The following is a 12,465-nucleotide window of genomic DNA, read 5'->3' on the forward strand; positions in this document are numbered from 1 at the left end:
GGAAAGAGATTTTTTTAAAATGTGTTGTGGCCAAGTGTCAGTGAATGAGCTGGTGTGGAAAAACTTGACAGGAGAGCACCAAACCAGAGCTGGTTTTGGAGGAGAAGAACCAGGCCCACAGGCAATGGGGAAAGGGGAGAGGCCCAATGGGGTAAGGTAGACATTGTCAGAATTATGTAATTGTCCTGTCCCCATTTAATAAGGGGACGGAAGCAGCCCATTTGTCTTTGCGTGAGACCCTCACAGACAGACAAATCCTGGCTTTGCACAGGGCTCCTCTCCTCTCCCTGGCCCCTGCCTTCATCTACAGAAAGCACAAAGCCACCAATGCTAATGCGGCAAGACAGTCTGCACAAGCCACTTCCACAAGCTGATTCATAACGGTCAGCAACTTGGATGAAGGAAATTAATCTCTAATTTTACTTGCCAAATCTTGTACAAATCTGAAATTAACTCCCTCCTTTTCCACCCTCATAGCCAAAGCATTTGGTTTCCCCAAAACATGCTTGGAATGGAAAGGATAAGATAGATCAAGTCATGTATAACAGAAAAAGTACCAGCAAAGATACTATTATTATCAGAAACTAAGTGACATGTAAGTTTCTGTGACAGACCAAAGAATGACCAAGACAACTGCAACCAAGTACTGACAATAAACACAAGCACCCCACCCCCCTATGACTCATAAAGAAAACACTGTCCAGGTCGATTGATGGCAATTATATATTGGCTTCTGGACAGTGCAATGCTGAAGCTGCTTCTCTAGCTTTCTGACAGCAGTTTCATGGGGCGGGTTCTTTGCAGAATAATCTACATATTTGTAGATAAGCACAGGGCCATTGCAGCCCAGACAGCCTGCGGTTGAACAGAGCCTATATCCAGTTTGCCCAGAGTGCTTGTCTCTAGGCGTGTAGCTAAGGTGCACTGTCAATAAAAGGCAGCTTTCAGATCATAGACCACTTAACACTTGGCCGTATTTAGCCCAACCTCCTTCCTATGCAGCCACGCTCATTTTGGGTACACCAGTATGTTTGGGTACACCAGTACGTTCAAACAGCATTTAATTCCGAGCTCAGTCCTCCTCCTCTGTGTATTTTCTGTAAGTAAAACCTGAGTCAGCCACTGCAGTCAGAAAATCTTCACCAGAACTCGCTCTTATTTCTTTAAAGAACCATGTCATAGCAAAGCAGCTTAAACAACGTGAAATTCAAAATGGACTCACGCTAAGCACAAAATACTCATGAAGAATATTAGAAAAAGACTCGGGTTCCACTGACTGGTAGGTTTACTGTATGTATACAGGGACTTTAAAGATGACCGTTTCAGGTAATCTCTGTCTATTACGTGTTGTTCTCCTATTTGAATTCATTAAATAATGTTAACGTGTCTACTTTTTCATAACTTAAAGCACAGAAGCAAGTAAAATAACCTCAACAGTTCCCTCTGTTGACAAACGCAATTCTTAACATTGTTACTTCCAAGTGCATGGTAATTCATAGACACAGTCACTTTATGAAGAAGAAAATAAATAATGCCTCTTGCATGCTCACAACTCCAGTCAGGCAGGCATTTTTGAGAACATCATATTTTAAACATCTATTTTCCTCTCTAAAGACAAAGGCTGATGCCTGAGCCTAGACACCAACGTATTTTTATCCAGAGGTATTAGGGACCGTGTCTTGCCAATTGCTGATCAACACCCACCATGCACAGGGGAGACCTGGTCCTCATTGCCCCATCTGCATGAGAAGATGCATTTCCTGGGAGGGTGATCTAACTGCTGGGCATTAACCCTGGAGGCTGACTAACCCTGCATGCTGGGACTGAAACTCTCGCTCCCCTCTTCCAGGGAGTGCTGTAACCTCCTGACATTGCATGAGCCTCTCTCTCTCTCTCTAGTTCACTTTTATATACAGGAGGATGATAACACAGGTCTTAGGCAGCAGAAGTTGTAGGCTTGAATCTGCTTGGGAAGAGGAAGAAAATGAACCTGGACTTCCCTATTTCAGGGAATCACTGACTTACTTTTTTGTAAATATCCCAACACCATGTTAAGAGGACTGCCTGGCATACCCGTACCTCATGAAGTCCAATCTGTCAGATGTGAGCTTTCTCACTGAGATGGCCGTTTCTGTATTTCCACCACACTGAGACAAGAAGTGCCTGGACTGGATCAGTCCTGCCCACACTGAGGCACACCTGTACCACCAGAGGAACAAGCCTAAGAGGCTCAGCTGCCTCCTCTGGGAGATGATGAATGAGCAAAGTTTGTCACAGATCTGGACTTGAGTTGAATTTAGGCACTTTGGTTTCCTTCCAAACCTGCCCCCCCTGAACTACAATTAGCTACTTAAACAATTGCTTAGATGTTTCTTCTGAGTACCCAAACATGGAGCTTGGATGTCCGTTAAGCTATTCGGAATAAAAACAAGACAAAGAGCATGTGTTATATGGAAAACAAGGTGATTCTAAGCCCCAAAGATTTCCAGTTCAGTACCAAATCCTTTCCTCAATTATTTTAAAGAAATTACTTCGGCTGCAAACATCAAGCTACAAACAAGCTGCTCAACAAGATATTCTTACACATGGCGACCAGGCTGTAGCCTAATTTTGGAGGAATTTCAATCATCACTGAATTTCAATCATCATTCAATTTCATCCCATTTCTACCTAGCCAACACTTCCAGTTCCTGCTTGTACCCAATTCTCTTGAAATGACTGCGTTTTCCCCAGCAAGGACAAAATTTCGCCTATGACCAGCCACCGCCCTTCACATTGCTGAGCTCTTCTCTTGTAACTGTGTCAAAGTTCCTAAAATTGACCCCAGCTTCAAAAGTTACTGCAGAAGGACTGAGAGGGAGATGGCCTGACGGCATGACTGGCCAGGTCTCCCTAGGATGCCCACAGCATTTACAACCAGTGACATGTAAAAAGGAAGATGATAAAGAACAGTACTCCTTCCCCACAAAACACACCATCCCCTTTGAGAAGACCTGTAGAGTAACACTGTGCTCCTGCCTACACGGCACTATTTCTCACGTTAGTGTCTGTGGTGAGATCCACAGGGATTTTTTGCTGCTAAACAGAATCCATTTCTATCTTGTCTGCAGGTAAACACACTTATCTTCCAGCATAAACAAGACATCTCACTCTTTAGAAATAGTAAGAAAAGTTTCAAATGAAACTAAGTTTAGCTGAAGAATATTAATGTATATTCAGGCATGAAGAATTCAATTTCCCCCAAATTGCTTTGAAAGAGAGTGAGACCTCCAGAGGTCTCAAAGCATTTTCCCCTCAATCACAATTAGCATTGAATTCAAATTAGATGACTTTATTGGTAAATAAAAAAGAAATAGAAATGTCTAATGCACTCCAGGTTGGTGAATATCTCCAATCTGTGTTTGCCTACATTTGTACACTTTTAAACAAATTCAAGTGTTCAATTTTACAAAAAAATATTAATACTTAAGAATTGATTGCAGTCGTAAATTGCTGTGGGACAAAATAGGCTGTGAATTTACAGAGTGGATTATCCACTGCATGCTCTCTACTGAAAGGCAGCATTCCCTGTCTTCACTGAAGAGGGATAACTTGTGTTTATCATAGGTATAAGAAAATACCCTAGTTTCTTCTGCAGCATTTTTTTGTACAGCTATCTCTCAGTATGCATTAATCTGCAGGTAGTACCACAGATGATCAGTGTGCTGCCCAAACACTAACTAGTTCAAGCACCAACTCTCCTTGAAGCAGGGAATAATGAGAAAGAGTGGCTCTGAGGTTAAGGGTAGGCGTGCCAGCCAGAACCACTGTGCTTGGTTTTGTAACTTTGAGCAAGTGGTTTGACCTTCACACTTCATTTTTGTATGTCTGCAAAACAAGGAAAGATAATAATTGCCTACCCCATGTGAATATTATGATTCCTAATTTCTGATTAACACTGGTAGAAAACCCTTGCCATTTTACAGAGCAAGAACGGACACTCAGAAATATAAGAATCAGGATTGCAACCCAATTTCCCAGCCTGAACTGCCTTTCATTGCTCAAACCTCACATAATTTCCTTCAATACTTCCGTTGAACATCTCATCTTTTCATTCTGTTGAATACTCTAATGCTTGGGGTTTTTTCACAAGAAGACTCATTCTTCATAAAATCGAAAATATTTTTATCTCCACAGACTGTGTGTGTGTTCCTGTCTATACAACCAGAGAAATGGTTTCTTCCAAAAGGATACTGAAAATGTTCCCAAATAAAAGTGTCTGCTGTTCTTATTTGGGCAATACTTCCTCCTGCATTTTTCTGATTCACCACCTTGGTATTATATATTATTTAATCAGTGAAGGGCTGTTATGTTATCTGAACTTGAAGGGGGCAGAGGACAGTATCAGGAGGAGCCCTGATCAGTCTGGAAGAAAGAAAATATTATGTGTAGGGCAAGCCTGAATATTTTTTCCTGTTCGATTTTCCTAGCTGGTCAGATATCACATAATGAATGGAAAAATAATATTTTTAAAAGTGCAACTTCTGCCAACTTGTAAACAAAATGTGCAGGGCGGGCAGGAGGGATCTCATACTCAACCAGACAGGGCTCAGAGGTGCCCACCTCAATCATATTCCTGTAAACAAATGATACCTACAGGACAGCATGATGGGGGAAGCTCTCATACCTCCTCTGCGAAACCAGCATGGGGGGATGCCTCTCCACAGTGCCTGTACACTTCTGCATGCTGGACAGGGGGCAAACAGGAGGGATTAGAGGGCTGTGTCCAGTCTTATTAGGGATAAGAGGGATGTGATGGGACAGCTCACAGGACTGGAGAGCTGCCATGGATGGATACAAGCTCTTCAGGAAGGGCAGGCTGGGACGTCAAGGTGGGGAGTCAACCACTCAGAGAGCAGTGGGAATACTTGGAGTCTGCCTTTGGACAGATAAGAGTCAACAGAGAGCTTGAGAATCCCAAAAAGAAGGCAGACCATCATGACCAACATTGTGGTGGGTGTCTGACAGAGCCTCTGATCAGGAAGAAGCAGTAGATGGAAGTAATCTGCAGAAGAAGCTCACATTTGCAGACTCTGATCTTCAGAAGGGAATTTAACCACCCCAATATCCGCTGGAGGAGCAGCAGAGCAGGGCACAAACAGTCCGGGTTTGGGGAGTGCATTGATGACAAAATCCTAACAAAATTGATCAAAGAATCAACGAGAGGTTGGCTGCTGGACCTCATGCTTACAAACATGGAAGGACTGTTTGGAGATGTGAAGGTCAGGGTGAAGGCAGTTGCCATGAGAAGGCAGAGTTCAGGATCTTGAAAAGAGGGAACAAGGCAAAAAGCAGGATCACAATCCTGGGCTTCAGGAGATAGACTTTAGGGTGTTCAGGGACGTGCTTAGAGGAAACTCATGGCATATGGCCCTGGAGAGAAGAGGAGTCCAGGACATGTGGGTAAAGTTCAAGGATCACTCCTCCAAACCCAAGAATGGTTCATCCCCATGAGGATGAAATCAAGCAAAGGCACCAGGGGTCTGCATGTGTGAAAAATGAGCTTCTGAAAAAAATAAAAAAAATCCCACGTAAAAAGGAAGCATACTAGAGGTGGAAGCTGAGACAGGTGTCTTGGGGGAATATAGAGACACTGTCTGATCATGCAGGAACAGTGTTAGGAAAGTCAAAACCCACCTGGAAGGGATGTGAAAGGCAACAAAAAATAGTTTCCATGTGTCTATCCACAGCAAAAGGAAGAGTAGGGAAAATGTGGGCCCACATATGAGTAGGGACCTGGTGATGGATGACATGGCAAAGGCTGAGACACTTGATTCCTTCATTGCCTTGGTCTTCACTGGTCAGACTGGCCTTCAGCAATCCTATGCCCCTGAGACCTATGGGGAAGTCTGGAGGATGGAGGACTTCCCTGGGTGGGGGAGGATCAGGTTAGGGAATATTTAAACAAATTGGACATAAACAAGTCTATAGAACCTGATGGGAAGCACCCATGAGTGCTGAGGGAGCTGGAGAATGTCACTGTGAGCCTACTCTTGATTATCTTTGAAAGGTCGTGGTGATGAGGGAAGGTTCCTGAGGACTGGAAGAAATAGATGTCACTCCTAACTTCAAGGAGAGCTAGTAGGAGCATCGCGGAAACCACAGGCTGGTTAGCTTCACCTCAGTTCCTGCGAGCATGATGGAGCAGGGGATTATCTCACCTTGCTGAACTTCACAAGGTTCCTGTTTGTCCATTTCTCCACCCTCTTGAGGTCCCTCTGCATGGTGTCACACCCAGCTGGTGTCGCAACTACTCCTCCTCTGATAGCTTGCTGAGGGTACACTCTGTCCCATCATCCTGCTATGTAATGAAGAAGTTAAACAGTATTTGTTTCAGCCGTGACCCCTGTGGTACTCCTCTGGTGACTGGCCTCCAGCTGGACTTCATGCTGCATAGATTTATGAAGGGGAAATCATGCCTGACCAGTCTGATAGCCCTGTACAATGAGATGACTTGCTCACTGGGTGAGGGGAGAGTACTGGATGTTGTTTATCTCAAATCTAGTAAGGCATTTGGCACTGTCTCCCACAACATCCTCATGAAGCACAGGCTAGGTAAGTGATCAAGGAGTTGGACAGAAAACTGGCTGAACTGCTTAGGCTCAAATGGTTGCCCACAAAATCCATCTGGAGGCCAATCACTAGTGCCTCAGGGTTGATGGTGGCTTCAAAACTGTTCCACAACTTCATGACTGACCTGGATGATGGGGCAGAGCCATCAAGCCCTCATCAAGTCTGCAGACAATACAAAACTGAGAGGAGTGGCTGATACATCAGAGGGTTATGCTGCCATTCAGAGGGACCTCAACAGACTTCAGAAACAGATAAACCAGAACTTCATGAAATTTGAGAAAGGGAAATGCAAAGTCCTGCACCTGGGGAAGAACAATCCCAGGTGCTAGTACAGGCTGGCGGCTGGACAGCTGGAAAGCAGCTTCATAGGAAAGGACCTGCAGATCCTGGAGAGCAAGCTGAGTGCGAGCCAGCAATGTGCACTCAGGTCAAACAAGGCCAGCAGCCTCCTGAGCTGCATTAGGCAGCTGCACAGGCTTCCCAGTACAGGAGGCATGGACAAACTGGAATGAGTCCAGTGTATAAATGGACACGGACATAGACATACTGGAGTGAATCCAGTGAAGGGCCACAAAGATATTTAAGGGACAGAAGTATCTAATGTACAAGCAGTGGCTGAAAGAGCTGGGACTGTTCAGCCTGAAGAAGAGGGCTGGGGTGACCTTATCAATGTGTATCTCAACATCTGATGGGAGGAGATGAGGGGACTACAAAAGACGGAGCCATACTCCTCTCAGTGCTGTCCAGTGACAGGACAAGAGGCAGTGGGCACTAACTGAAACACAGGGAATTCCTCCTAAATGTAAGAAAGTACTCTTCTACTGTGTGAGGATAAATCACTGGCACAGGTTGCCCAGAGGTTGTGGGGTCTCCGTTCTTGGATATACTCAAAATCCAGATGGATGTGATCCATGGCAACCTGCTCTAACTGACCCTGCTTTGAGTAAGGGAGTTGGACTAGATAGTGCCTTCCAACCTCAACCATTATGTGATTCCATAATGATGGAAAATTAAACAATAGTTCAGTTTGTTTAGTGGGCTGAACACATTAACTCTCTTGAAGATTTTCAAACTCCAAATTTTGGGGGAACAAATTAAGTAACACGGAGAAATATGACCCCAAACTGGGAAAACAGGACCAAGGGACATACCTATTAGATAACCTCCAAGTAGCAGCACTTGGAAGCTGGCATACATGGACTGAACTTTTCCTAGATATGTCATGTGAGAGGATGAAAGGGATAGAGGAGCATACTGAAGTAAACTACAGCAGTGCACAAGGAAAACCAAGGAGTTTGGACTGACCTCTGAAGTTTTTGCTTATATTAACATAGGCTTATTTCACCATGTGCATACCTGAAGCATCCTTCAGGTCCTAAGTCATTCCTCAACATGGTTTGTGCAACAAGCTTACATTGCCATTTTACAGAGGTTTGAGTTTTCTTTCACCTCTTTACTTCAGCAGAAGGTGTATACATACTGACAGTTCGAGCTGCAGTTATCCCCTCTGGTCCAAGCCAAGCTCTCACAAGAGCATTGCTTCATCACAGTCCTTTCTGTGCTACTGTTTCCCCAGCACCATGAGCAGAAAGGGAAATGCTCCCTGACAGGGGTGTTAGAAGAGATGGATATGCCACTGCAAGAGAGTCTGCCTTGAGGAAAGAGCTTTTCAGAGATAAGACAGTGGGACAGATACTGCGGAACACTCTCACCAGCCTCCTGACCCAAGCTGCAGCTTCACTGCAGAAGGGACAGGCTCAAATCTGAGCTCAAACACAGCTAGGAATTTTACCCCAAAGTCTGACTGTGCAAACAACTTCAGCTTCTAAATGCAAGTATGCATATTCCTGTTAGTCCTTCGGAGCATCTGAGAGGCACTGGCCAAAACCACAGGTACGAATATACATTAAGACCACAACACAGACAATCTGAATTCTGAGAATGAAACATAAAGGACTGCCTGCAGACACATTTTGATTGGTGGTCTATAATATGTTTTTCAGCCAAGACTGTAACACAGTCAGAAGCTCAAAGTTTGTTCTTGTTTCCTTGCATTTCCCTTAGCAGTAGTTAACATGCTGCAGCTAATCAGGCTGTATGTACATCGGTGCCAGGATTTACCCTGGAGTTGCAAAGGTAGTTAAAAACAGGGACTGGAAAGTGGAGTGCATATCATTTCTGGATGCCTCTGCTCAGGCAGATGAACACTGCTGTTAAATAAACGTATACCTATATACATAAGTGACAAAAACGGTGCTCAATGAAAACCAGAAAATGCCCTACAGTCAAAGGGAACAAGAGCCAGTGAAGATGATAACTGCAGTCAGTGGTTTCTGGAAGCAGATACTACCTTAGTGTTTTATCTGTGCCATATTTCACCAATCTTTGCTTAGGCTTTACAAAGAGCTAAGAATCACACAGAGACAGCAGCAGACTTGAAGATGTGAGAGGTCACAGATAGTGAAGGATTTACCTAGCAGGAGACCACTAGGACAGCAGCTTTATCATTTCCCCATCCCCTCTCTGGTTCTCTCACCTCCCAACAAGACATTTCCTGCTATTTGCTCCTTTGCACTCCTGCTCCTGTCAAATTGTAACATCATTCATCATCTGCAGAGTCACTTCTCCCTCACTTAAATTTCTGGCAGCTGGTCTAACTCAGAGTTGTGGCACTGACTTAAACGGGCTCTTACACCAGATAAGTATCACATCCTGCATATAAAATTTCAAGTTCACTATTGAAAATAAACAGAATCCTTCTATGAGAGATATTCCGTCAGGATCAATCCCAGTTCAAATATTTTCATTAAAGTGATATTACTACAAACTAAATATGCGATGCCTCTGCAATCGTGCCCAAAATTATACAGCTGAAAATGAATTCTAATTTGAAACATTATTCCATTTCTTGGAAGTCCAAAGGAAGTTTGTTTGGAATGGGGCATCACCTGATTTGCTACTACCCATTTAAAAGTGAATGTCCTCGAATCCGCTTTTTACAGCTTTAGTTAGATACACTCTCCTCATATCAAGACAATGCAATTTTCCTGCAAAATTGGAGTTAACTGCAGAGAGACCGAATGGGTGAGCAATTTGAGGAAGGCAAGGCAGTGGCATGAGGCAAAGACCGAGACTGGATACACAGAGCACGGCACCTAACCAACCTTTTGCAACTGTGACAAATGTCCTTTTCATCACATATACTCTTCGTCAGAAAAGGGCAGTATCATCCACGGAGCGGACTGTGTCACACAGAAAATGTGCGGAATTAGGTCTGCAATCAACCACGCACAGCCTTGTCAATGTAGCCTCAAGTTGTGTTTCAAAAATACGACTGCCCCCCCTTCTGGCCAATAAGGGCTCTCAAAAGTGGTTTTACAAGACATTTCAGGTTAACTTTAAAATGTGGTTTAGTTTCTAAAAGTTAATTAGACTTGTTGTAGGATATAAACTCTTAAAGCACAGAACTTCCATTAAGTTTCAAAACATTTCTACCCTTATTTAGAAAAAGTGAAGATTTTCCTTTGCTTATGGATGTCATTTAAATCTGTTTACCCATCAGTTTCTCAGAATAATGGGAAGATTGCCACAACTCTGCATATTGTTTGCTGTCACAGGACCAGGCTTCCCATGAGCTTCCAGACGTGCAAGGGCTTACTTGGTCAGGAGCTCAGGCCACTGCAAGTGACATAATGATACCAGTGCTGTGCTGTGCCACGGCAGGGAAAATGCTGTTAGATCCAAACCAGGCTGCCTTGGGGGGGGTCAGTCACCTGCTGGCTCAGGTTAGTCCGCCATCTGGATGATCAATTCACACATAGCAGTGACATAATGAAGCCAATGCCTCAATTTATAGCTTGGAAGGAAGATTACTTAAGTGTCAGTAATTGCTGGAATACAAAGACTTTAACTACTGCTTTTTAAGTGACTTTTCAAAATAAATCTCACGGACAATCCAGGTACCTATTTTATACCATCTGGATAACAGCATTTGGGAAGAGGACAAGATATCAAGAATGAGAAACAGCACAATTCTTCTGTACAAATTGTGTCCTTTCAATCTGGAAGAGCATGTAATTCAGCAAAGCAAACTCTGGGTTTCCTCCCCTCTTTCTGGTTAGGGGGAAATTTTTTTCCGTGTAGTTCCTATATCCCTTTCCTGATGCTGAAATGCTAAATTGCAATCGAAAAAGTTTTATTTTTTCTAAATAGTACTCTTGATACAGTAATAAGGATACCTCCACAAGCAATGTCACAGTTTAGTGAAGCCTCAATGAAAATTCGTAGCAGAAATGAAAACCTAAACAACACTGAAAGACATCGCTTACTTACATGTGCTGTGCACGTGTTGCGTCAATAGCCTTCTGCTTTTTAAAAGGAGTACTTGCAAATAGGAGAAATACTACTTTCTTTTTTTTAAAAAAAAAAAGGTTAATTCTGTGCTACAGAATTGGTATCAACGAACAAATTACCTCTAGACTTTGTCCTCACCTTTAACACATTGAGTAGATGAATAAAATTGCTTACATGGCAAATCTTAGGTTTAAATCAAAATGATGGGGACTCTTGTGAATCCAACACATCTGCGAGGCAGGCAGTTGTCTGATACACGGGCCTTAGCTCACCTGTACAGTTAATATTAGCCTGTTCTGTCAAGTTCTCCAGTTTAATTGCTACAATTCTTCTACATGAAAAATTAAGTAACAAAAGGTATGAAAGTGTCAAAATACCTGATTAATTATTTGTTGTGGCAATTTTTCTCCAGACTCTGAAAGAGAAACAAAATAATTAGTTGTACATATTTTAATGAAGATGATCATGTACATACAGAACAAAACACAGTAAATTCAGCAAAAAAAGAAATCAAATCTTATAATTAAGAAACAGAATTTAACATGACTTGAAATTGCAAAGTAAAAGAAACAACCTAAAGTAAAAGAAACTTCCTAATATAAAAGAAACACAAGCCCCTCTTAAACAAGATGTGGTGAAAAGAAGATTGAGATAGGTAGCCAGTCTTGCTAACCTGGAATCCCACAAGAAATTTCAACATTCAGAGTGAAGACAATAAATTTCAAATATGTGCTATGAAGCATCTTACATCGTGTGAGATGTACTGCTGCATGTGTATGTGCCTGTGAGACTGGTAGTGTCCAGCTCAGGATTTGACCAGTGGAGGAGAAAAGCAGCTTCTGCCATTACCCTAAAATAAAATTACGTGCCTGTGTCAAGACTGAGATTAGGCACCAGCTGGCCCAAGAGAGAAATTCTATCCTGATAGTATCCACAAAGCAGCAAGCTGAATTATGGTCTTGCTTCCTTGAACTGGTCGTCTTCTTCAGTGTCCTTCAGTGTGCTCCTGAAAGCATGACTGAACACTACTTTTCTTGCAGCCATCTGGGACCCTAGCAGCAATGACACCTCAAACCTATTCTTTCCTTGCAGATCAAAAGGAACAGTAATTTTGCCTCATTTACTGTTCCCAGGCCCTAGTTGTCAAAAGGGCAGCTGGTATCAATTACCCTCCCTTTGCTGCTGGAGACTATGCACGTATATTGGGCAAAGTCAGGAATTTCACACTTACCTATCCAGCTAGGCTACTTGCACCCAGAGGTTTTTTTAAGTCGTAATGATAGGATACTGTTTGCAACCTATCAGTATCGCTGTTAAGTGTCAGGGGACCCTGTCCAGCATGGGTGGCTGCAACCTCCAGCACGAGAAACAATACTCCATCTCAAGAGAATCTTTCCGTACTGATATATGTGGTACAAGATGGAATTTCTAAAATGAGGTGAAAATATTTGAAGTGTTAAAATATATAATATACATATTTTATAAATAAAATATGTTTAT

At 42.9% G+C, this 12,465-nt stretch overlaps 1 protein-coding gene across 1 annotated transcript in view; it reads right to left on the minus strand.

Moving 5' to 3' along the window:
• CHST9 (carbohydrate (N-acetylgalactosamine 4-0) sulfotransferase 9) overlaps window positions 1-6,263 on the minus strand; it is a 13,984-nt gene extending 7,721 nt beyond the window's left edge. The window contains exon 1 of the mRNA XM_010135755.1: window positions 6,201-6,263. Within this exon, the coding sequence (XP_010134057.1) occupies window positions 6,201-6,263 (63 nt within the window). The remainder of the gene's footprint in view (window positions 1-6,200) is intronic.
• Between the last annotated feature and the right edge of the window lie 6,202 nt (window positions 6,264-12,465).

Source organism: Buceros rhinoceros, unplaced genomic scaffold (assembly GCF_000710305.1).
Source record: "Buceros rhinoceros silvestris isolate BGI_N320 unplaced genomic scaffold, ASM71030v1 scaffold43224, whole genome shotgun sequence".
In the NCBI taxonomy this organism is placed as follows: Eukaryota; Metazoa; Chordata; class Aves; order Bucerotiformes; family Bucerotidae; genus Buceros; species Buceros rhinoceros.